At 36.0% G+C, this 25661-nt stretch overlaps 2 protein-coding genes across 9 annotated transcripts in view; both read left to right on the top strand.

The window, feature by feature from the left end:
• Positions 1 to 3184, top strand: part of LOC107028610 (ABC transporter F family member 4-like) — a 15422-nt gene extending 12238 nt beyond the window's left edge. For all 3 annotated transcript variants that reach the window (XM_015229746.2, XM_015229744.2, XM_027918992.1), the window contains one exon: positions 3063 to 3184. The gene's annotated coding sequence lies outside the window, so the exon portion shown is untranslated. The remainder of the gene's footprint in view (positions 1 to 3062) is intronic.
• On the top strand, positions 3108 to 25661 carry LOC107028609. Of its 6 annotated transcripts, none has more exons than XM_015229742.2 (15): positions 3108 to 3182; positions 8833 to 8898; positions 21958 to 22021; positions 22101 to 22260; positions 22348 to 22458; positions 22545 to 22655; positions 22743 to 22853; positions 22941 to 23051; positions 23138 to 23248; positions 23325 to 23489; positions 23577 to 23687; positions 23775 to 23939; positions 24056 to 24220; positions 24302 to 24463; positions 24537 to 25661. In XM_015229742.2, the coding sequence occupies exons 2-15, from the start codon at positions 8895 to 8897 to the stop codon at positions 25134 to 25136; spliced, it is 2151 nt and encodes a 716-aa protein (XP_015085228.1). In that variant the 5' UTR covers positions 3108 to 3182; positions 8833 to 8894; the 3' UTR covers positions 25137 to 25661. The 6 variants fall into 6 exon arrangements, with proteins under 6 accessions (XP_015085228.1, XP_027774790.1, XP_027774791.1 ...); XM_027918987.1 differs by lacking the exon at positions 3108 to 3182 and adding an exon at positions 4477 to 4811 and having other exon boundaries at positions 21955 to 22021; positions 23138 to 23185; XM_027918986.1 differs by lacking the exon at positions 3108 to 3182 and adding an exon at positions 4478 to 4811 and having other exon boundaries at positions 21955 to 22021.

Genomic DNA, 25661 nt, shown 5'->3' with positions numbered 1-25661 from the left:
CATATAATCACTTTAACTCACACTTCACGATTGTTGAGTAATAAAATTTTGAAGAACCCATGAAAGGTGTTTCACTTTTACTCAAATATATTGAAGAAACAATTACTTAAGTGGAGAACAAAATAACTTTATGATAATTTATTATACGATTTTATGTTTTTTTTTATTTGATAATATTGAATAAACAATAGGAGCTATTTTAATAGTTTTAGAACTTGTGGGTTTTTTATGTTTGAGAAAATATACAACATCAAAATTCCATATCGCATGTCCAAATAAAACTTCAATTTCATCTCATGATTCCATATTATGATACCATATCATTATTCCATATCATGATACCATATCGCATGACCAAATGGGCCCTAAGAAAACAAAATAAGAAAATCCCTAAATATCTTCTATCTATGATTGTGCTATGAATACAATATGATAATATGTCTATGTACATTCAGTAACACTCCCCCTCAAGTTGGAGAATAGATATTAATCATGCCCAACTAGTAGATATGTTAGGATCTTTGTAGTTAGCCTTCCTAGCCCCTCTATGTACGAATTTTTGAAGGTCACCAACATATCCTTAATGGTGTGGAATACAACATTAATATTTTCAAAAAAAGATATTAATCATGCCCAACTTGTTACAAAGATATTCCACTCGAGTTCCATAAAAAGCTGACATAAACCGACATATGCACTAGAAGTCTGACTTTGGGAGCTACTATTAACCAACATAAACCACGTTAGCTAAATGAAATATTCGATGTATACGCCCTTTTGAGAGAACCCAATATACCTTGCCAGGGGTATAAAGGAATGACTGGCGTGATCACTTAATTTGATGCCCAAAAGAGGGGACTTGTACTCCTGTGGCACATAGTTCTGGGACTATGAGGGTACACTGAACCCTAGTCCAACTCAGTGCTAAGTCTACTCCCAACTAAACATGTATATGACTTAAATGTAACTAAAATATTGAATAATTCAAAATATTGACATTCAATCTAAATGTCACATTTATATACTAATAATGTAACGTTTGAAATCTGGAGCATGATTATTTGTTTATCTGACCTAACAAGTATATTTCATGAACTAAGAGAATTTATACAAACTAGGGTTCTGAGTTTCATGCAAGGAACTAAGCAAGCTTTCCAAGAAACAAGCTAATTTGATTTAGGATACTATAACGGTTAAATCACAACAATTACCGGGGGTTTAGAAACCCTAGGTCTTAACAAAATATGGAGAATCAAGGAACTGATTGAATTCTAGGGACCTAGCGGAGGAAAGGACCCATTAGTGAAATCCCACATACCTGTTGACGAAATCTACGGGGAAACCCTTTGGATTTGGGTGTTGAACTTTGAACAACATTGATGCTTGTTCTTGGGAAGTTTGGTTGACTTTTCCTTTTCTTTTTGCTCCAAGATTGGATGATTTTTGGGGAATGAGGGTTCTGGTATGTCTGACTAAGTTATTAGGCATAAGCTGAGTAAAACAATGTAGTTTAGGCATCAAAAGAAGTAGTTTAAGTGCCCAACCTATAGCGAGAAAAGACCAAAACGACCCTGAATGAAAATTGTATCTACTACATGACTTACGGGCCGTCGTTTGAACTACCGTTCATCGTTAGGAGTCGTTGTTCATGCTCTGCTCGACAGGGCTTCAGTAAAATAAGCACAACTTTTTACTCCGAGCTTGAATTTTAGCAAACTCGGTGGCGTTGGAAAGAGGATTCAATTATCTTTCATTTGATAGGTCCATGGGCCACCTAATTCATTTTGTGCTAAAAGATATGACCGTTTGAGGTTGACCTAACAACCATTTACCTCCAATTGGCTAAGGTCCGTAGGTCCAACCACGCCTATACTGGTCGACCGTGAGTGGGATCAGAGACCATCAAAATTTGGACCTTAACGACTGAACCCCACCTACAGTCGTGGTTCTACATACGGTCCATGGGTGCTTTCGCGGTACTGCCAATTTTTCTGAATATTAGGATTTTCTTCATTTTGAGATTTGAGGTGTTACATGTTATACCATCCTGATCATCGCCCTTGCTAAAAATATCATCAATATAAATCACCAAATAAATACACATCTTTGGAGCAAAATATTGATAAAACACAAAGTGACGTGCTTCACTACGAGTCATGCCAAACTCCTAAATTACTGTGTGAACTTACCAACCAGGCTTAAGGAGACTGTTTTTGACCATAGAATGACTGATGCCTACTTGACTCCCCCCTTCATAACTACAAAATTAGGTGGTTGCTTCATATAAACTTCATCCTCTAGGTCACCATTGAATGTCCAACTGATAAGAGACCAGTGTCAAACATCACCCATGGATAGAAAAAGACAAACAAATGGTATTTAAGCCTGAGGAGATAGAGTATCACTGTTATTAATCCCAAATATATAAGTATACACCTTGGCAACAAGGTGAGCCTTCATCGATCAACTTGGTCGTTTGGATGAACTTTGATTGCATTATCTAATGACGACAACAATATGTTAATCAAAGGAAGAGGGACAAGCTTTCAAGTAGCACTTGCATGTAAAACAAACATCTAGTCAATTATAGTCTATCACCATCTTGTATGAGAGTGCTTCAAAAGTAAACTTACAGATGAAAACAAAGGAAAAAGATGATACAAAGGCCTTATGGAGTGATGGCAGATGATAACTTAAATAGGTATTATGAAGGTTAGTATTACGAGTGGATATTATATACGTTTTTGTAGTGCAATAAGTTGATTAGAGGTGACAAGTCTGCACTAGGTGTAGGGTTCGGCGGATGATGTGAATCATCTGGGCCTGAGCTGGAGGCAGACGATGATGATGTCAAAAGTGTTGGCATTGTGGCTAGAGATGTAGAAGTAACTGTAGATTCGATAAAAGTTGGTGTAGGTTAGACCTCGGAGATATCTAATGATCAGAAGATGTAAAGTGAGGTCACAACTAAAAAATTCTATTCTATTGATCTTTTTTGATAAAACAGTAATAGTATTGGTCTTGTTAGTTTTATTATTCTAAATTTTTTCTTACTTCCACAGTCGTGCATAAATGTTGCTCTTTGCTTCGTTTCACCTGAAAATGTTGGTGAATGTATTCGTTTGACTGAGGAATTCCGCAAACTTCCCCAAGATCATGTCGCTAAAGAAGACAAATTAGAGGTACTTCTCTTGTTTCATGTTTCTCAGAGTTGTTTATATGATTCTGTTTTTTATGACCATGTTCTTGCCAGAATTCCTCTTTGCACAGATTCAATCTTCATTAAATAGATTACTCCCTATCACCATTATTATTTTGGGGAGTCAAAACAGTCTAAAATGTCTAACTATCTTCAAATGTAAAAGAATTTTGAATTGGACTACTTTTTATATAGTTTCAAGTACATAAATTCTATTTTAAAGGTTTTGAGGAATCTATCAATTAATTTCCGAGGTCACATCTAGAATTAGATGTTTGACTCTATTACTCTGGACCTCGCCATTGTTCTCAGGAAAGAGGGAGTATTATTTATAGGTTCTTCAATTATTCTGGACATATGTAGCTAAGTGTGACATGGATCTGTGTGTAAGGCTATAATTGAAACACAAAGGATGTTTCATTATTTACGCTTGAGGTCTTTCTTCCAATGAGTTTCAATTGTTTGGGGACATTTTTGAATCTCGTAGGGGAAATGAGTATAATGCAAACCAGACAAGTTCCTTTCCCTGGCAACAACAATATCTCTCTTTTTAGTCTACTAAATCAGCCTTTCACTGCCCACCCAACCTTATTCTTATTTGAGCTCTTAAGGTTAGCTATAGTCAAGGTTCTTCCAAAGCGGGATAGCCATAGAAGCAGGATGCTATCCTTCGGTTAAGGTATTAGTGTTTTTCCTATTATACCACAAATATCACACTTCCACTTTGTTCAAATAAGAGTTTGCATTGTTTCTTACTATGAGAAGACAATATCTTCCATGAAAAAGAAGATCAAGTGGCTTTCAATAGTCGAGTAATGTTTAATGCTATGCCATGCAATTTGAGTGATAAATGAGTTCTATCGTAAGCATGATCAGTGTTGTTAGAAGTGAGCACTTCGTCGTTTTAATAATTTTCCATACAATTTGAGGGATAAATGAGTTCCGTCTTAAGCATGGATCCAATTAATAAAATCCTTGGATTTCTTCATCTTGGATTGGACATTGTACTTTATGCTCTTTGTTATATAATGTACATAGACACATTTTCATGTAGAATACACAGCACAACCACTGATAGATTTATGGATTTTCTTATTTTGTTTCCTTAGATTATTTGTACACCTACAAATAGCACTCCTTTTGGATTAATACAATATTGGAACTTGCTCCATTCTCTCTATATTTTACATGGCGTCAGAGTAGAGTTTTTATTTTGTTTCTTTTTTTTTTCCTTTTCGAATCACTAGTGTCGGCCAGTTCAAAAAATTGTCTGTAAGTGACTTGATTGGTCACATCTGGTACTGGGAGTTACTTGGAACTTGATATTCCAATCTCACAGCGAACCTAGGAAGGATTACCTCACCTGATCTGTAAGAACGCAGTATCCGGTGGTTGACAGGGAAGAGTGTGAGGCTCACGCTCTGGCACCTATTTCAGGAAGCTCCGATAACTATTTCAGGAAGCTTCTGCATATGAGGCACGTGGGGGCGTGTGTAACATCTGAATCAAATCAGATTTTTTCTTTCCACACATCGTCTCGATATTTCCGTTGTCAGATTTTGTGGTCTCTTGTTCAACAGACCTCAGTTAGGTTGATTTCTGAGCATTCCAGGTTCTTTAAACTTTTTTTCCTTGGGTAAAATCTATTGACATTGTATTTGCTGATTTTGGTGTCAGATTACTGCTAAAATTTTGGTAGAAAATTCTTTTGTGAATCTCTAGCTTGATTGATTGCGTACTCTAAGTGAAGAATTAGTTTGATTGGATCAACCGATCTCTATTAATTCTTGAGCATCTGGAAATCTATTGGGGTATTTCTACTTCGTGAAATTTTGATTTTTGATACATTAGTATTTAATTGGAACAATAATTGATCATAATCTGGTAACTCGAAGGTCTGAAGTTTTTGATACTTCTAGTTCATCATCTGACAAAATGGTTTTGGTTTCAGTCGAGGAGTTAGCTAAATTCTCTCAATATCAAAAATCTTGTTCAGTTACTGCTTTTGCTAAGTCCGATAAAGTATGTCTTGTAACCGGTTCAAATAAATGGGTTCTTGATTCAGGTGCCACAAATACATGATAGATAATCCTAATATCTTGTCTTGCTTTCCACCACACAAAGCACCATCTCCAGTTACTGACCCTGATGGGTCAACCTGTAACAGAAACTTAAACCAAACTCCTCTATTACCTTGTCATCTGTGTTAAGTCTACCAAAATTGGCTTTATATTTATTATCGGTAAGTAAACTTACCAGAAACCTTAATTGTTATATTTCGTGTTTTATCGATCATTGTATATCTCATGATCTTACAACAAATCTGGTAATTGGAAAATGATGTTCTACATCTTTGATGAATGGGAGTCTTGATATGTTGCCTCCTACAATGTTGTATCTCCATTTGAAACACATTGTCGATTGGGACATCCTTCTCTACCTTTGTTGAAGAAGCTGTCCTCAGTCTCCAAATATTTCTACCTTGGATTGTGAGTCATGTTGATGTGCAAAACACCATCCAAGGATTAATAATCGAGTTGCGTCAGCTTTTGAGTTAGTTCATTCTGATGTTTGGATGTTGGGGACCATGTCAGTTATTTCTAAAATAGGGCATAAAATATTTTGTCACTTTTGTAGATGATTTTTCTCGAATCATATTGGATTACTTTGTGAATAGTCGATCTGAAGTGCTTACTCACTTTTTCTGCCTTTTGTGCTGAAGTCAAAATTCAGTTCAATGCCCCGGTCTGTATTCTAAGGAGCGATAATGCTAAAGAATATATATGTCAAAAGTATTTAAATCCTACATGAGACAACACGACATTCTCCATCAGTCTTATGTGTTGATACGCTCTCTCAAAATGAAGTTGCTGAGAGAAAGAATAGGCATCTACTTGAGACAACTCAAACACTTTTGTTCTAAATGAAGGTTCCTAAACAATTTTGGCTTGATGCGGTCTTTACTGCTTGTTTTTTGATAAATCGCATGCCATCAACTTTGCTTGTCGGTAATGTGCCTTATAATGTTCTTTTTCCAAATAAGTCACTATTTTCGGTGGAACCTAAGGTATTTGAAAGCACATGTTATGTTCGACAGTTCGAGATGTTCGACCATTTGTTACTAAGTTGAACCCCAAGGCTTTGAATTGTGTTTTCTTGGGTTATTCTTGCCTTCAAAAGGGATATCGATGTTATTCCACTAAGCTTGACGTATATCTGGTGTCAACTGATGTAGTATTTTCCGGTACTACACCATTCTTCTATGCACCTTCCGATTCTACAAGTAAGGGGAGACAGATGAGTGGTCAGTCTACAAGGTTACTAGTGTTGTGACATAAAAGTTAGAAGATGTTCTTTAGTTCCCTAGTCCTTCTATTGGGCACCAGTCCACTATTATGCCGTCAACACTTGTTCTATCTGCACCAACAAGACCAATTGTTCAAGTTTACTTGAGAAGGCGGGAAATCGTTGATACAATTCCTTTATCATTAGATGTTGCTTCACTTGATCCTCCTGAAAATCTTGACCTCCTTATTGCTCTTCAAAAAGGTTCATGTTAGTGTAAAACAGATATTCTTGTGCCAATTTTGACTCTTATGACCACTTATCAGCTGCATCTAGTTGTATGATTGCCTCTCTAGACTCTATCTCTATACCCAAAACGATGAAGGATGCCTTGAACTATCCTAGATGGCATGAGACAATGCTTGAGTAGATGCATGCTTTAGATGAAAATCACAGTTGGGATTTGGTAGATTTACCCAATGGAAAGAAACCAATTGGATGCAAATTGAATTTTGCGGTCAAAGTTAATCTAGATGTCTCTATTGCAAGACTTAAGGCCAGACTTATAGCTAAAGGTTATGCGCAAACCTAACCTTCACCTTGGTTGCCAAGTTCACCTCTGTTCACTTGTTTGTTTCCTTGGTTGTTTCTCAGCATTGACATTTACATCAGTTGGATATCAAAAATGCATTTCTTTATGTTGATCTCAATGAAGAAGTGTTTATGGAGCGACCATCTGGGTTTGTTGCTCAAGGGGAGTATGGAAAAGTTTGTCATCTAGAAAATCTCTATGGTTTAAAGTAAAGTCCCATGCTTGGTTTGGAAAATTTAGTGATGTAGTTTAGTAATTTGGATTGAAGAAGAGCAAGTGTGATCACTCAGATATCTATAGACAGTCAACAGTTGGTATTATACTTTTGGTTGTTTATGTTGGCGATATTGTTATTACTAGAGATGATTGTGCAGGAATTTCTTCTTCTCTCAAGGAGTTTTTGCATGCCAAGTTTCATACCAAAGAGTTGGGGCAACTAAAATACGTCTTGGGTGTTGCAGTAGCAAGAAGCAAGAAAGGAACTTTCTTGTCCCAAAGAAAGTATGTAGTTGACCTACTTGCAAAAACTGGAAAATTGGGAGCCAAACCATGTTGCACGCCAATGGTCCTAATGTTCATCTTACTAAGAATGATGGAGATCCTTTTGATCATCCTGAAAGATACACAAAATTGGTTGGGAAATTGAACTACCTTACAGTGCCCCATCCAAATATTGCATATGCAATCAGTATCATCTATCAATTGATGTCTGCCCCTACTATTAAACATTGGAAAGCCCTGGAACAGATCTTCTGCTACTTGAAAGGAGCTCCTGGCCTTGGCATTTTGTATAGCGACCACATACATTCTCGTATTGAGTGTTTTGCGATGCTGATGGGGCTGGATCAAGAATTGATAAAGATCTACTGGCTATTGCGTTTTTGTTGGTGGAAATTTGGTATCTTGGAGGAGTAAGAAACTAATTGTTGTATCTCGATCTAGTATAGAATGAGTGTAGAGCTATGGCTCAATCCGCATGTGAAATACTATGGATTCATCACCTTTTAGTTTAGATCGGTTTGAACCCTTTGTCTCCAGCAAAACTTTAGTGTGATTATCAGGTTGCTCTTCACATTTCCTCAAATCTAATGTGCCATGAATGGACGAATCACATTAAGGTTGACTATCGCTTTGTTCGTGAGAAGATTCAAGAGAACACGATTTCTACTGGATATGCGAAGACATGAGACCTAATGGGTGATATGTTCAAGAAGGCTTTATATGGAACTCGGGTTGAATATCTTTGTAACAAGTTGGGCATGATTAATATCTATGCTCCAACTTGAGGGGGAGTGTTATAGAATGTACATAAGACGCATTTTCATATAGAATACATAGCATAATCACAACACGATCATTGATAGAGATATTTAGGATTTTCTGAGTTTGTTTCCTTAGATAGATTATTTTTACACCTACTAATAGCTATTCTTTTGGATTAATACATTATTGAAATTGGCTCCATTCTCTTTGTATTTTGCACTCCTCAATAATTGCTTGTGGATAGAATACTACTTCCTTAAGATAATACTTTATATCAAGTGTTTGTGCCAATGGTTGACATAATTTCATCACTGGAAGCACTTATATTAGATGTTGTCTTTTTATTCTACATTTTTTGGTTGATATTGCTTCTATGCCTTCTAAAGCTTTCAGTTACATGTTTAGGAGTGTGGAACCTTTTGCATAAATCCTCTATTTAGTTTTGCTTGAATATAATTTTGGTAAAGGTGATAATTTGCTCTTTGTACCACAGGTCAAAAAGATGATTTTTCATGCCATGACGGATGCCATTTGCAAACTGGGAATGAGAAGTCAATGAGTTAGTCTCACCTGAAACTGTGCTATCCCCTTTACTCTCTCTCCTTGTTTCAGTCCATTTTTTTTCTTCTGTTGGTGTAAACAAATTGTGTTATTGATAGCAGTTTGTTTATTAAGTAGGTCCTGGTGTTGTGTGCTGCATGTGTGACTATCTTCTCTATAAGATTGTGTTTTAGTATTTCTGTTGCCTGGAAGATCGTTAGTCTCACCTGAAACTGTGCTATCCTCTCTACTCCCTCTCCTTGTTTCAGTCCATATTTTTATTTGTTGGTGTAAAGGTTATCTCCAATTTTAACCTCTTCGGACCTAAGCTCTCCAACGATCATTATGAAGTCTTGAGCTTGCTTTACCACTTATTTGTTGTCCACCATTTGGAAACGAAAAAATCTACTAGCCACATTTTTTGCTTCCGCCTCTTCGGTATCATATTTACTCTGCAATACTTTTCAAATTTTCTTTGCACTAGAGTAAGTTCTATCATAATAATCATAAAAATTATCAGACAGACAATTAAGAATATAATACCGACACTTTAGGAATCACCATCGTACTTTTCCACTTTCTCCAAATGAGAAATAATTTCATCATCATTCATAGAGGTAATGTCTTCTTTAATAGGATTTTTCTCAGTTAACACATAAGAAACATTGAGAAGACTTAAGTAGAAAAATACTTTACCCTTCCATCTCTTAAAATATTTGCCATTGAACCGGAATCGCTTGTTAAGGTCTCCCATCTTGACATCCGTAGTTTTTTCAATTGTAGCCATTATGTATCTCCTTAAAATTGTTAGTGAAAACTTACAATATAACAAAAAGTTACAAGATTACAATTGAAAATGAAATGAAGAAATAAATCTTTTCAGGCTGAGGAGCGGATATCTCGCTCTCTTTAAGGAAATTCAAGCCCACTGCAACAAATGTTTTCACCGGTCCAGTCGTAGTTTTCTTTGACTTGTCCCCTCCATAATACATCAGTCTTCACAAAATATAACTCAACAACTCTGGACAAGAGTTGAGTCCAAAGCTCTACAAAAAAGAACACCTCCCTTCAACTAATAAGAACTCTCTTTTTGTTCCAACACTTTATGCACTATATTTTCTTGTATGTTGTGTGTTACTAACCAAATGAAGACCATCACTATTTATACTACAAGAAGTCTTCCTAGCAATGAATAGGAAGATAATGGTGTAGTAAATAGTGAAAATAGTGGTATTAGGAGTTATATATGTTACAAGGTATAATGGAGGAATTAAGAGTGAAGTAATGGGTTGGCAACCAATGCACCAACGTGCAAATGAAAGGGTTGCTCAACGGCCATCACTCAAACGTTCACAAGAATAACAGTAAAGTTAAAAACTGACACAAGGATGTAATGCACCATAATGCACCATACAACAGATTATGTAATGCCATTTTTGCGACTTAAATTCACTATGCAAGTAACTGTTCGCTAATGGACATAGTGACAATACAAATAAAGCATTTTATTAATATTAAAAATGCTAAATTACTAACAATCCCCCACTCATTTTAATATTATACAAGAGAATATATCAACTGAAGGAAGACTACTATGCATAATAAAGGTGTGCTCTGCATTGAACCTCCACTTAGTGAAATAGTATTTTTTACTCCAGAGTCGTAGTGGTCTCAAACTTGAACTATGACTGCTTAAGGGAAATAAAATATCACTGCTCACACATAATGATCAAGGTGTTGACATGAGCTTTAAAGCCAGCACGTTATGCCATGTCCTATCCCTGTTTCGTGAGTGCATTTGAGAATAAGCCAATTCTCATAGGAAGCGACCTACATCCACACATCATATAGGTGAAATCTGTCGAGAGTGCTCCTGTAAGTTTAACACTCCATCCATACGGACTACAAATATTCATTAAGAGTTTTATCAACTCAACCTTCACAAACTGTAGAAAATAATGCACCCACATCATAGGGAGGGAATAAAAAGATAGTGCATTTTCATAACGAGTCATCAATGATTAGTTTTTCCCTTTGAACCTGGTTGTAGGATCTCTAGTCCCCAGGTTGGGTTTCCTCATATATGACTCTAGGATTTGTAGGCTTCAATCTCATCCCCCTCGATTTGCTCCAGACCTTTTCTCTTGTTAAGGTCTTCGTAAGAGGATCTGTAAGATTATCACAAGATTTGACATAATCAACATTAATGGTATCATTTCTCAAATACGATCTTACATTACTGTGTTTCCTCCTTACAGGTCTGGATTTACCGTTGTAATAACGATTTTGAACTCTACCAATTGCAGCGGTGCTATCACAATGAATTAAAATAGGAGGAATTGATTTTTCAAAATAAGGTACTTGAAATAATAAATCTCTTAGCCTTCGCTTCCTCACTAGCTGAAGCTAAAACAATTAGTTCAGCCTCCAAGGTAGAGTTAGCAATTATAGTTTGTTTTTTCGATCTCCAACAAACAGCACCACCGCCTAAAGTAAAGACATAACCAGTGGTAGAACACGAATCGCCCGATAAAGTTTTCTAATTAGCATCACAAAAGTCTTCAAGTACAACAAGATATTTTTTATAGAACAAACCACAATTTTTGTTCAGATTAAATATCTCATAACTCTGAGTGTAGCCGGAAGGAGCTCTTTTTGTATTGAAAGTGTTTTCAAATAGCAATCCATCGCGTCTGTTATGACATGCCAATGTTCATTACCTGGCTTGCTTGTAAACCTACCAAGTACTCCTACTGCATATGCAATATCAGGTCTAGTGCAATCAGTCACATATCTCAAACTTTCGATTATATTAGCATATTCATTTTGATTTATTACATCATTTTCACTTTCAACAGGAAATAAGTGGACACTTGAATCAAAAGGAGTAGCAACATGCTTTTAATCATGAACGTTATATTTTTTCAAAATTTTCTCAACATAATGTGACTGGTCAAGGAAAATTCCCTCACATGTTCTTGTTATTTTTATTCCAAGAATAAAATTTGCCTCACCAAGATCTTTTATATCAAAATGGTTTCTAAGAACATTTTTAGCTTCATCAATAACATTCATGTTAGAGCCAAAGATCAACAAATCATCAACATATAGGCAAATAATCACATGTGAATTATTCCAAGACTTATGATATATGCACTTATCACACTCATTTGTTTTAAATCTATTTTCAATCATGCAAGAATTTAACTTTTCATGCCATTGCTTTGGTGCCTGTTTCAAGCCATATAGAAATTTAGTAAGTTTACATACTTTGCTTTCTTGGCCTGCTTCAACAAAAAAATATAGTTGATCGATATAAATTTCTTCATTTAGGTCTCCAATTAGAAAAACAGTTTTTACATCCATTTGATGAATTTGCAAATCAAAAATTGCAGCCATAGCCATTAAAAGTCTTATGGATGTAATTCTTGTTACCGGAGAAAAAGTATCAAAAAATTCTAGTCCTTCTAGTTGTTTAAAACCTTTTGCAACTAGCCTAGCCTTCTACTTATCAATATCCATCCGGTTTCAACTTTTTTCGTAAGACCCATTTACAACCAACAGTTTTAAAACCTGGCGGTAAATCAACTAGTTTTCAAGTTTTATTAGAAATTAGTGATTCCATTTCATCATTTACAGCCTCTTTTCAAAAAATAGAATCATGTGAAGATAATGCTTCTTTCAAAGTTAAAGGGTTATTTTCAACATTAAACACATAAAAATCTGGACCAAAATCTTTTTCTACTCTATCGCTTTTACTTCTTCTTAACTCAAAATCATTAACTTCTTTATTTTTCAAAGTAGAAGTAGAAGAACTAGGTAGTGACAAAATATTTTGTTCAATTCTTTGACCCCCACTATTTTTTGTATCAAAAGGAAATTTATTTTCATAAAAAATAGCATCATCTGATTCTATCACAATATTATCTTCAACATTAAAAAATCTATAGGCTATACTATTTGAAGCATAACCAAGAAAAGCACAAGTAGTAACTTTCTTACCCAACTTTGTAATCTTGGGATCCATTAGTCTCACAAAGGCTAGACAACCCCAAACTCTTAGATATCCCAAACTTGGCTTGTAACCTTTCCACAATTCAAAAGGTGTCAATTTAGACTTTTTATGAGGCACAAGATTCAACACATAACAAACAGTTAAGATAGCTTCACCCCAAAAATTTAAAGGTGCATGTGACTCAATAAGCATGACACTAGTCAATTCAAACAAAGTTCTATTTTTCCTTTTTGCTACTCCATTAGATGAATGAGAGTAAGGAGGAGTAGTTTCATGAAATATTCTCAATGATCTAACAAAAGAATTAAACTCATTTGACTCATATTCACGACCTCTATCACTTCTAATTCTTTTTATTTTCTTCCAAACTGATTTTCAACCTCGTGGAGATAAGTTTTAAAATTCTCAAAAGCATCACTTTTATTTTTCATCAAATGAACATATGTAAACTTAGAAAAATTATCAATGAAAGTGTGATAAAATATCTATTACCTATACGAGTTAGAATTTTCACCAAGTTCACAAATATCAGTATGAACTAATTCTAACAAATCAGTTTTTCTTTCTACTTGAAAATGAGACCTTTTAGTGATCTTGGCTTTACTACAAGCCCCACATTTTTCAAAATTATTTTCAACCATTGGGATCAATCCTCAACTACTCATGATTTCAACATAACGATCATTAATATGAGATAAACAAACATGCCAAAAATTGGTAAAAGATAGCATATAAACAGAAGTAGAAGTTTTATTCATCTCAACATTCAATTTAAACATCGCATCACATGCATACCCTTACCCACAAAAATACCCTTCTTCACTATTACATATTGATCAGATTCAATAATATGTTTAAAGCCTGCTTTATTAAGAAGAAAACTAGACATCAAATTTTTTCTCATGGAAGGAGTATAAAGTAAATCTTTTAAAGTTAATATCCTTTCAGAAGTAAAACACAATTCGACATCTCCCTTTCCAAGCACTTGAATAGTGTGAGCATCACCATGCATGATGATTTTTGGCTCCTCAAAATGAGTATATATTTTAAACCGGTCTTTGTCATAACAGACATGACGTTTGCACCAGAATCATCCCACCATCCATCAACATTCTCAACCATGTTTATGTCGGTAATCACCATCACAAAAGGTTCTTCGGTAATATTTGTCTGAGGGTTAGGACCACGTTTTCGGAATTAGCAAAATCGAGCAATATGCCCACTCTTGCCACAAACAAAGCATGATCCATTTTCTTGAACATGTTGATTTTGTTCTTGGTTATTCTCATCGTTATTTTTCTTGGGAGGTCTACCATTATTTTTCTTGAATTTTTTCTTCTTAGGCTTCAAAGAAGCAGTTTTGTGAGTTTCAAGAGTAGCATTATTCGAAGTAATTAAATTTATCTTCGTTGTGATGTTGTTCTCTTCTGTTTGTAAAAGTGCATCTTGACCCCTTGCTTCTTTTCCATGCGAATTTTCATTATCAAGGTTTCAAGAGAGGTTTCCTTTTGTTTGTGGCGCATAGTTTTTTGAAATTCCTTCCAAGAAGGTGGAAGTTTATCCACTATGCCACAAACAATAAGGTTATCTCCAATTTTAACCTCTTCGGACCTAAGCTCTCCAACGATCATTATGAAGTCTTGAGATTGATCTACCACTGATTTGTTGTCCACCATTTGGAAACAAAAAAATCTACTAGTCGCATATTTTTTCGCTCCCGCCTCTTTAGTATCATACTTACTTTGCAATACTTTCCAAATTTTCTTTGCACTAGAGTAAGTTCTATCATAATAATCATAAAAATTATCAGACAGACAATTAAGATATAATACCGACACTTATAGGAATCACCATCGTACTTTTCCACTTTCTCCAGATGAGAAATAATTTTATCATCATTAATAGAGGTGATGTTTTCTTTATTAGGATTCTTCTCAGTTAACACATAAGAAACATTGAGAAGACTCAAGTAAAAAAGTACTTTACCCTTCCATCTCATAAAATGGTTACCATTGAACTGAAATGGCTTGTTAAGGTTTCCCATCTTGACATCCGCAATTTTTTCAATTGTAGCCATTATGAATCTCCTTAAAATTGTTAGTGAAAACTTACAATATAACAAAAAATTACAAGATTACAACTGAAAATGAAATGAAGAAATAAATCTCTTCAGGCTTAGGCGCGGATATCTCGCTCTTTAAGGAGATTCAAGCCCACTGCAGCAAATGTTTTCACCGGTCCAGCAATAGTTCTCTTTGACTTGTCCCCTCCAGGATACAACAACTTTCTCAAAATATAACTCAACAACTCTGGACAAGAGTTGAGTCCAAAACTCCACAAAAAAGAACACCTTCCTTCAACTACTAACACTTTATGCACTTTATATTTTCTTGTATGTTGTGTGTTACTAACCAAATGAAGACCACTACTATTTATACTACAAGAAGTCTTCCTAGCAATGAATAGGAAGATAATGGTGTAGTAAATAGTAAAGATAATGGCCTTAAGAGTTACATATGTTACGAGGTATAATGGAGGAATTAAGAGTGAAGTAATGGGTTGGCAACCAATGCACCAACGTGCAAATGAAAGGGTTGCTCAACGGCGATCACTCAAACGTTCACAAGAATAACAATAAAGTTAAAAACTAACACAAGGATGTAATGCACCATATATCGATTATGTAATGCCACTTTTGCCACTTAAATACACTATGCAAGTAATTGTCCACTAATGGACATAGTGACAGTACAAATAAAGCATTTTATTAATATTAAAAATGCTAAATTACTAACAAATTGTGTTATTGATAGCAGTTTGTTTATTAAGTAGGTCCTGGTGTTGTGTGTGCTGCACGTGTGCCTATCTTCTCAATAAGATTGTGTTTTTAGTATTTCTGTTGCCTGGAAGATGGACTAGCATGTTAAGCTTTGATCAACAATGGTACTGAAAATGATATGGTTAGAGTAGAAGTGTCATTGTCTAGCTTGAAGTCCTCTTAGCAAGAGGCTGGTCTTGCTATAAACTATAGTGACTGTTATTTCGTACTTGTGACTGAACATTTTCTCTTATAGCTGTTGCACTAACGGAGAGTTTGTAGTCAAATTTGTTTCATGAATTTTCTGTGATTCTTGTCTCCTTGAGAAAATTGCATCACTCCTGTAGACTCTTGCATTTTTGGCAACATAACCCTTATAGCTGCTTCAATGGCCACTATTTTACTGAATATATAGTTTTACCCTTTTAAATTTGCAAATTAGAAGGATGGCTTCTTATCCACTCTCTCCCCCCAGATTTTTTATAACTTAGTTAACCCTCTACAATTAGTGTTCTCCAGCAGTTAGCTCCATTCCTTTTTTATTTCTTACTCTCCAGTTGTGCCCTTCACAGCCACCAGTTTTTTTAAGCTGTTAACCCCAAAAAGGAAACATTTTGACACTTTCCATGTAAATTCCCAGTCTTAATTTATCACAAAATTAATTTTGTAATTTTAACCACCTATCCCATTTTAAAGACACTTTGGACATCCAAAATGTTTGAAACCTTTTTATTACTCTTATATAACAATTTCAAAACATTCAAGAATTAAGATCCATTTTACAATTCAAATTTTAAATTTTGATGTTATGTTTTCTCTATTAAACTAACTTTTAAATTACTACTTAATAAGTATTTTTTTCCACCATTAGCAATTTAATGTGCAAGTATACTGAATGTCTTGAACTATGTTTTCCTTCACTGGGAAGAGGCAGTATAAGTTTATGTATTGAGCTGCCTCTCACAAACTTTAAGGGCTGAGGTGCACTTTTACCGCTTCCCATAATCTCTCTAGTTTCTGCATTCAAACTGCATAAGCCCATACTGTTGAGAACCTCCATTAATGGGAGTGAAGGAGCTTTAGAGGGTATTTGGAAAAGAGAGTGTTTGGAGAAGAGAGTATTTGGGAGAATGAAGCAGTAGTATTCATTCAATCTGTATGTGAATATATATACAAAAAGATGAGAAGAAAAAATCACTAACTAAGATTCTTTCTCTAACTAACTTGTAACTAATTCTCTAACTAACATTTGTAACTAACTTTTTGTAACTAACTACAACAACTAACTAATTTATTTACATTGCTTATTTACATGATCTCAACACTCCCCCTCAAGCTGAGAATTGAAAAATATATTTTTCATTCCAAGCTTGTCAATCAGCAAATCATGTTGAGGTTTGCACAATCCTTTAGTGAGTATGTCAGCTTGCTGCTCTTTAGTTCCTATGTGTTGAGTTTGAATGAGTCCATTCATGATCTTTTCCCTTACAAAATGACAATCTATATCAAAGTGTTTTGTCCGTTCATGGAATATAGGATGGGCTGCTATTTGAATGGCAGCTTTACTATCACAAAAGAGTTGAATAGGTAGCTTAACTTCTACTCCCAACTCTTTGAACAACCCTTTCAGCCAGATTATTTCAGCTACTGTGGTGGCCATGCTTCTGAACTCTGCTTCTGCAGAGCTTCTTGAGACTGTATTCTGTTTCTTTGCTTTCCACGACACTAAAGCACTTCCCAGCTTGACTATGTAGCCAGTAACTGATTTCCTGGATTCTATACATGCTCCCCAATCTGAGTCACAATAAGCCACAAGCTCAGACATGTTATTGCTTGGCATAAACAACCCAAGACCTGCTGTACCTTTTATGTATCTCACAACTCTAAGTGCTGCTTCCATATGAGAGTTTTTTGGTGAGTGCATATATTGACTAAGTACTTGAACTACAAAGGCAATATCAGGCCTAGTCATAGTCAAGTACAATAGTTTGCCTATCAACCTTTGATACTTTCCATAATCCTCAAGACTTTTATCTTCTGCATTCATTCCTGTGCATTTATCAAACACAGTGGATGTCAGCTTGTGATTGAACTCTAAGGGAGTAGATGCAGGTTTACACCCTGCAAGTCCAAGCTCAGATACAAGTCCAAGTGCATATTTTCTCTGATTCATAAGAAAACCATCTGCATTTCTGGAAAACTCAATTCCAAGAAAATATTTCAACTCTCCAAGATCCTTCATTTTGAACCTGTACTGCAAGTCTTTTCTAACTTGTTGTATCAGCTTTAAGCTGCTCCCAGTGATCAAAAGATCATCTACATACACAAGTATGACAAGAAGTTCTTTCCCTACTTCCTTTGTAAACAATGAATAGTCATAATGAGATTGCAAGAACCCCATATCAACTAGTGCTTCAGTAAGTTTTAGATTCCATTGTCTAGGGGCTTGCTTTAGTCCATACAATGACTTGTGAAGCTTGCAAACCATGTGTTTCTCCCCCTGGTTTGCAAAACCCTCAGGAATGTGCATGTAGACCTCTTCAAGAAGATCACCTTGTAGAAAGGCATTATGAACATCCATTTGAAATATATACCAACCACAAGAAGCAGCAAGAGCAATAACAGACCTAACAGTAACCATTTTTGCAACAGGAGAGAAAGTCTCAGTGAAGTCTAGGCCTTTTTGTTGACTGTATCCCTTAGCAACAAGCCTTGCCTTGTATCTCTCAACCTCCCCTGAAGCCTTGTATTTAATCTTGAACACCCACTTACAACCAATAGCAACTTTATCAGTTGGAAGTGAAACAATAGACCAAGTACCATTATTCTCAAGTGCAGCAATTTCATCCTGCATAGCAGCCACCCAAAGAGGATCTTGACAGGCTTCTGAGTAGGTATGAGGTTCTGAGGTAGCAGAATAGGCAGCAAGAGAAGCTCTATAGGTAGAAGACAAAGCTTTATATGATACATAGTGAGAAATAGGATATAGAGATGCATTCTTTGTTGTTGGAGTAATATAAGAATCTAGCCAAACAGGAGGCTTAGACTGCCTAGATGATCTTCTAGGATGAGTAACAGATTGAACAACATCTCTACTAGATGGAAGATCTTGAGAAGAAGAAGTAGAACTAGAAGTAGGTAATTCAGAATCAAGATCACCAGGAAGATCAAGAACAGGAAACAAAGTCTCAGGAGAAGATTTAATATCTTTGAAAGGAAAAATATCCTCTTTGAATACAGTGTCTCTACTGACAAAAAAATTTTTAGAACTAAGATCATATAAGATATATCCTTTCTGAGTAGAAGAATAACCCATATGAACAGCAGGAATAGCTCTAGGGGCAAATTTATCAAGTCTTTTTGGATCAGTGGCATAACATAAAGAACCAAGAACTCTTACATGATCAAGAGAAGGAACCTGACCATATAACACCTCATATGAAGATTTGGCTTTGTGTAATTTTGTAGGTAATCTATTAAGAATGTACACTGCTGCAGACACACACATACCCCAGAATCTAATAGGAATACAGGCCTGAAATCTTAAGGCTCTAGCCATGTCAAGAATAGATCTATGTTTCCTCTCAACTACACCATTCTGTTGAGGAGAATGAACACATGAACTTTGATGCATAATCCCATGCTCTCTGAACAAAGCATCTACCTGGGAATTGAAAAATTCTGTTCCATTGTCTGATCTTACACACTTGACAGTGATCTCAAATTGTGTCTTGATCATATAGATAAAATCTCTCAGCAAGACAATAGTATCAGACTTAGTGTGCATTAAGAAAATCCAAGTATATTTGGATTTATCATCTACCAATGTTAAAAAATATCTCTTTCCATCATGGTTAGAGACTCTATAGGGCCCCCATACATCAGCATGCACTATATCAAAACAAGCATTGGATAGAGACACACTAGTAGGAAATGGTAACCTTGTTTGCTTTGCAATAGGACAAACAGTACAATTGTGATCTTCCATAGGTACATTTTGTAAGCATTGTATTCTACTGAGAACTGTAAAAGGAGCATGCCCCAGTCTCTTATGCCAAAGACTATGTATTGAACAAACAGAAGTAAAGCTGCTAGAAGAACTGATACATGAACTGATACATGTGTTCCTATTAATCTTGTCTTGCAAAGTTCTTGGTTGTGTGTCTGTATTGAGAAGATATAATCCTTGATCTTCCTTACCAATCCCCAGGACCCTCCCACTGAAGAGATCCTGAAATACACAGAAGTCAGGGAAAAATAGTACTGCACACTTTAGTTGTTTAGTAAGTTGAGAGACTGATAACAGATTATACTGAAATTCTGGTATATAGAGAACATCCTTCACTAATTTATCCTCAAGAATTAATGAATCTCCAACATGACTAATATCCACTTGAGTACCAGTAGGCAAATTTACTTTCATATCATTTCTACTTCCAAGATCTGTACAATGTTTCATAAGATTCATACTGTGAACCATATGATTTGAAGCACCTGTATCTATAATCCAGTTTGTATGAGCCATATCAGACATAAGAGCTGTAAAAGTACCTGAGGAACTTGCAGTTGCAACATTAGCCATAGAATCTACTTCCTTGCCTTTTCCTTTGCTCAACATCTTTAAAATCTGATTGTACTGTTCATGTGTAAAGAGTGACATGCCTTGTGTACCTCCTGAGAAATTGTTAGAAGAAGTACCAAAGGACTTAGCATTAGTATTTACAGAAGAATTATCACAGGTTCCATTTTCAGGTGACTGACATCCTCCAGCAGTAGCACTGTTAGCATGAGAAGAAGAACTTCCTTTCTTCTTAGGATAGCCATGAAGTTTGTAACAAGAATCTTTAGTATGTCCTCTGTAATGGCAGTAATCACAATAGAGATTTGATCTTCCTCCTTGTCGTACATCACCATTGTTTCTAGCTTTATAACCACTATTTCCACTAGAACCATTGTTAGGATAGTAAGCTGAACCTGAGCTAGAACCACCACTGTTATGATATCCACTATTATAACTAGACATTCTATTACTCATAAGAGTAGTTTCTGAAGAAGTTTCTGCTGAGAATGAACTACTACTTGCACCATTCACTCTTTGACTTTCTACATTAATGATCATAGCATAAGCTTGATTAACATTTGGAGTAGGAATCTGCATTAACACCTGACTTTTAGCATGAGGATAAGACTCATTTAGCCCCATCAAAAACTGCCATAACTTCTGAAACTGAAAATGTTCTGCATACTGTTTGGATTCAGGACATGCACAAGAAGGAGGTGGTATAAGTGTCTCAAACTCATCCCAAAGTTCTCTTAGTCTTGAAAAATAATTCGACACAGATGCAGTTCCCTGAGACAGGGTAACAATTTCTTTGTGAAGATAAAATGCTCTAGAAGCATTAACCTTATCAAACCTTTCTCTAAGATCTTCCCAAACAGTGTGTGCATCAGATCCATAGATCACAGTGCTAACTAAGCTTTTAGAAACCGTATTCATAATCCAACCTAAAACAATAGCATTGCATCTCTCCCATTGTTCATGCATAGAAGAAGGATACATACTCTTAGTACAGGTTCCTAACAAAAAGCCTAGCTTATTTTTACCAAGTAATACAAGCTTCAAAGATTTACTCCATAAGGAGTAATTTTCATATCCTAGAAGTTGAATTGAAGTGAGTAGAGAGCCTTGAGTATCAGAAGGATGAATAAACAGTGGATGATTGTGATCGATTGAAGTAGAGATTGAAGTAGAAACTCTAACCTCACCGGCAACAGCAACTACTTCCTCAACTGCCATGGCAACAGATCACTGAAACTGAAGATGAACACCTGATCTTCAATTGAGGGAAAACAGAGGAGAAGAAACGTGATGTTTGGCCGAAAATTACAGTAGAAATCCTACTGCTCTGATACCATGTTGAGAACCTCCATTAATGGGAGTGAAGGAGCTTTAGAGGGTATTTGGAAAAGAGAGTGTTTGGAGAAGAGAGTATTTGGGAGAATGAAGCAGTAGTATTCATTCAATCTGTATGTGAAAATATATACAAAAAGATGAGAAGAAAAAATCACTAACTAAGATTCTTTCTCTAACTAACTTGTAACTAATTCTCTAACTAACATTTGTAACTAACTTTTTGTAACTAACTACAACAACTAACTAATTTATTTACATTGCTTATTTACATGATCTCAACACAACTACCACTCTATTAAAATCATTATCGTCTTGATTTATCAACAAGAAGGAACAATTCAAAGATGGATGGTGTCAAATCTCTGTCATCAACTCCAGTCAACAAAGTGCAAGACGTAAGTGAAATATGAAGATACGCCTTTCCTCAAAACCAGCTTATGTCTAGATGTTTAACAATCTGTATTCTCTTTTTAGGCCATTAGCAACTCCACAAAGATCTTTGGATATTGGGAAACAGTCAGAGGACATGGCACAAGCCAGAAGGAAATCTTCTTCTATCGAAAATGAGCTGGCTAGAACCGTGCAAACTGATTATAGGAGTCCTGTTTCAAGTCATCTTCTTTCTGCAGAAAAGGTATTAAAGTCATCTTGTCAGCTTCCTTAGTATGGTTTTCCTTGATTCATCTTTAGATGTATAACAATCTATATCTTATGTTTTCAGGCCATGCCACAAATCAGAAGAAAATCTTCTGCTACCGAAAATGAGCTGGTTAGAACCGTGGAAACTGATTGTGGGAGTCTTGTTTCAAGTCATCTTCTTTCTGCAGAAAAGGTATTAACATCATCCTGTCAGCTTCCTTGTATGGTTTTTCTGGATACATCTTTAGATGTACAACAATCTATCTCCTTTGTTTTCAGGCCATGCCACAGGCCAGAAGGAAATCTTCTGCTATCGAGAATGAGCTGGTTAGAACCACGCAACCTGATTGCAGGAGTCCTGTTTCAAATCATCTTCTTTCTGCAGAAAAGGTATTAAAGCCATCCTGTCAGCTTCCTTAGTATAATTTTCCTGGATTTATCTTTAGATGCATAACAATCTATATCTTCTGTTTTCAGGCCATGCCAAAAGCCAGAAGGAAATCTTCTGCTATCCAAAATGAGCTGGTTAGAACTGCTCAAACTGATTGCCATAGTCCTGTTTCAAGTCATCTTCTTTCTGCAGAAAAGGTATTCAAGTCAACCTGTCAGCTTCCTTGGTATGGTTTTCCAGGATTTATCTTTAGGTGTATAACAATCTATATCTTCTGTTTTCAGGCCATGCCACAAGCCAGAACAAAAACTTCTGCTATCGAAAATGAGCTGGTTAGAACCACGCAAACTGATTGTGGGAAACTTGTTTCGAGTCGTCTTCTTTCTGCAGAAAAGGTATTAAAGTCATCCTGTGACTTCCTTAGTATGGTTTTCCTGGATTTGTCTTTAGGTGTATAACTATATATATCTTCTGTTTTCAGGCAATGCCACGAGCCAGAATAAAATCTTCTACTATAAAAAATGAGCTGGTTAGAACCGCGCAAACTGGTTGCGGGAAACCTGTTTCGAGTTATCTTCTTTCTGCAAAAAATGTATTAAAGTCATACTGATAGCTCCCTTAGTATGGTGTTCCTGGATTATTTTTTAGATGATATCTTCTGTTTTCAGGCCATGCCACAAGCAACTCAGCAAAGATCTTTGGATATTGTGAGACAGTCAGAAGACATTGCACATGCCAGAAGGAAATCTCCTGCTAGCGAAAATGAGCTTGTTAGAACCGCGGAAACTGATTGTGGGAGTCCTGTTTTAAGTCATCTTCTTTCTGCAGAAAAGGTATTAAAGTCATCCTGTGAGCATCCTTAGTATAATTTTCCTGGATTTATCTTTAGATGTATAACAATCTATACCTTTTGTGTTCAGGCCATGCCACAAGCCAGAAGGAAATCTTCTGCTATCGAAGATGAGCTGGCTAGAACCGCACAAACTGATTGCGGGAGTCCTGTTTCAAATCATCTTCTTTCTGCAGAAAAGGTATTAAAGCCATCATTTCAGCTTCCTTAGTATGGTTTTCCTGGATTTATCTTTAGATGCATAACAATCTATATCTTCTTTTTTCAGGCCATGCCACAAGCAACACTGCCCACATCCTTGGACATTTTGGGACAGTCAGAGAACATGCCACTGGGAATGAAAATATCTTCTGCTAGTGATAATGAGCTGGTTAGAACCCCTCAAGTTGATATTCAAGGTCCTGGTTTAAGTCGGCTTTTTTATGCCAGAAAGGTAGTGCAGTTATCTTGACAACTTCTTTTGATAACCAAAATAACAAATCCTGATTTTGGATCGGGGTTGAGTGTATTTATCTTTCATATGTAGCAATCTCTGTCTTCTCTTTTCAGGCCATGCTACAAGAAACCCTACCTGCATCCTCAGACATTGTGGGACCACTAGAGGACAGCGCTCCAGGCCAAAGGAAAATATCTTCTGATATTGAAAATGAGCTGGTTAGAACCCTTCAAGCTGATTGTAGAAGTCCTGTTTCAAGTCTTTTTTCTGTGGAAAAGGTAGTAAATTATCCTGTGAGCATCTTTAATATGTTTTTCCTGGATTTATCTTTCGATGTAACAATCTGTCTTCTATTTCAGGCCATGCTACAAGCAATTCCACCAGCATCTTCAGACACTGCGGGACCACTAGAGGACATGGTACCAGGTCAAAGGAAAATATCTTGTGATATTGAAAATGTTACTACCCCTCAAGCTGATTGTCGAAATACTTTTTGCAGTCATTTTCTTTCTTTGGAAAAGGTAGTAAATCATCCTGACAATTTCTTTATGTTATCCTGGATTTATCTTCCTTCTTTTCCTATGCATGAAGCAGGATCGACCCGAGGAAAGCACATCTGTACCTAATCTGAATCGAACTCCAACTATAATTCAAGATGTGAACTCAACTTTCCACAAAGTAGAATCATTCCTAAAGTCTATCCCGAAGGATCATTTTCGTTCACTATCAGGTACACCAAATTCTAATCTGGAGTCTGCAAAGGAAACAGTAAAACATTTTGTTGGAGGACCATTGAAGATGTTGGCGGACCCAGCTAATGAAAAGGTATTGAAGGAAGCAATTAGCCTATTGAACGAGAATCTCTCGTCATTCACTGACGAACAAGTCAAGCTGTTGGTAAAGATCAAACATATATTCCCATCAATGGTTCAAGACCTGAGGGACGCAAGCCAAGCCGAGTCTAGTTGCCAAGACTTCTTCATTGATCTTGAGAAGCACAGGAAAACTTTAGATGACTTGAGGAACACTGACATGGAATTGAAGTTAAAGTATGATCAAGAAGAGGCTGAAGAGAAAGAAATGGAAACTATGCTTATGTTCCTTAGGAAGAGGAAGGCTCAAATTCTAGAGAAAAGACGTGAATTTTCTGTGAAGGCTAACCACACTGTCTTCAGCAGAAGAAAAAGCAGGTAAGATTGAAGACACCAAAATACTGTTGGTCAAGGTTAAAGAGCAAATTGATAACTTGAAGAGACAATGGTCTGTCCTTAAACCTATGGATCTGTAATTTGAATGCCAACTCTTGTAACTGTTGGATAGAGCAATGCTAGTGCTAATCAGTGCACTCTTTTGAAGAAAAAAAACAAAAAGATCAGGGAAGGGACATTTTAAATGGTCTGGTTTTTGCTGTCGATGAAGTGAGTTAAGGGTTCGGTATGATCAATCTGTTTAGGGTTTATTGGCTATCCTTGTGAGCAATCAAATGGAGATTGCGCAAGATTTCGAATGGAGTTAGCTCTCAACTGCTGTGAAAGGTTAACTAGGAAACACAAATTCTCTTGTGAAAAATGACATGATGTGGTAAATTCATGTTTTTTATGTAAGAGAACACTATAAAATACTTTTTGATATTAAAAGGGTGTTGTAACTTTCAAATTTATCCTGGATGAAAGTTAAGTGTATTTTTTGTATAGAGAAAGTTTCATCTTTTTCTCTGTG

The sequence above is a fragment of the Solanum pennellii genome, chromosome 8 (assembly GCF_001406875.1).
Source record: "Solanum pennellii chromosome 8, SPENNV200".
NCBI lineage: Eukaryota > Viridiplantae > Streptophyta > Magnoliopsida > Solanales > Solanaceae > Solanum > Solanum pennellii.
This window is presented reverse-complemented; position numbering and strand designations above follow the sequence as displayed.

Excerpts from the sequence above, each read along its gene's own strand:
- LOC107028609 (XM_027918986.1), top strand. Across the intron at positions 22,854-22,940 it reads ATCTTCTTTCTGCAGAAAAG|GCCATGCCACAAGCCAGAAC; the intron begins GTATTCAAGTCA and ends TTCTGTTTTCAG. Across the intron at positions 24,221-24,301 it reads GTCTTTTTTCTGTGGAAAAG|GCCATGCTACAAGCAATTCC; the intron begins GTAGTAAATTAT and ends CTTCTATTTCAG.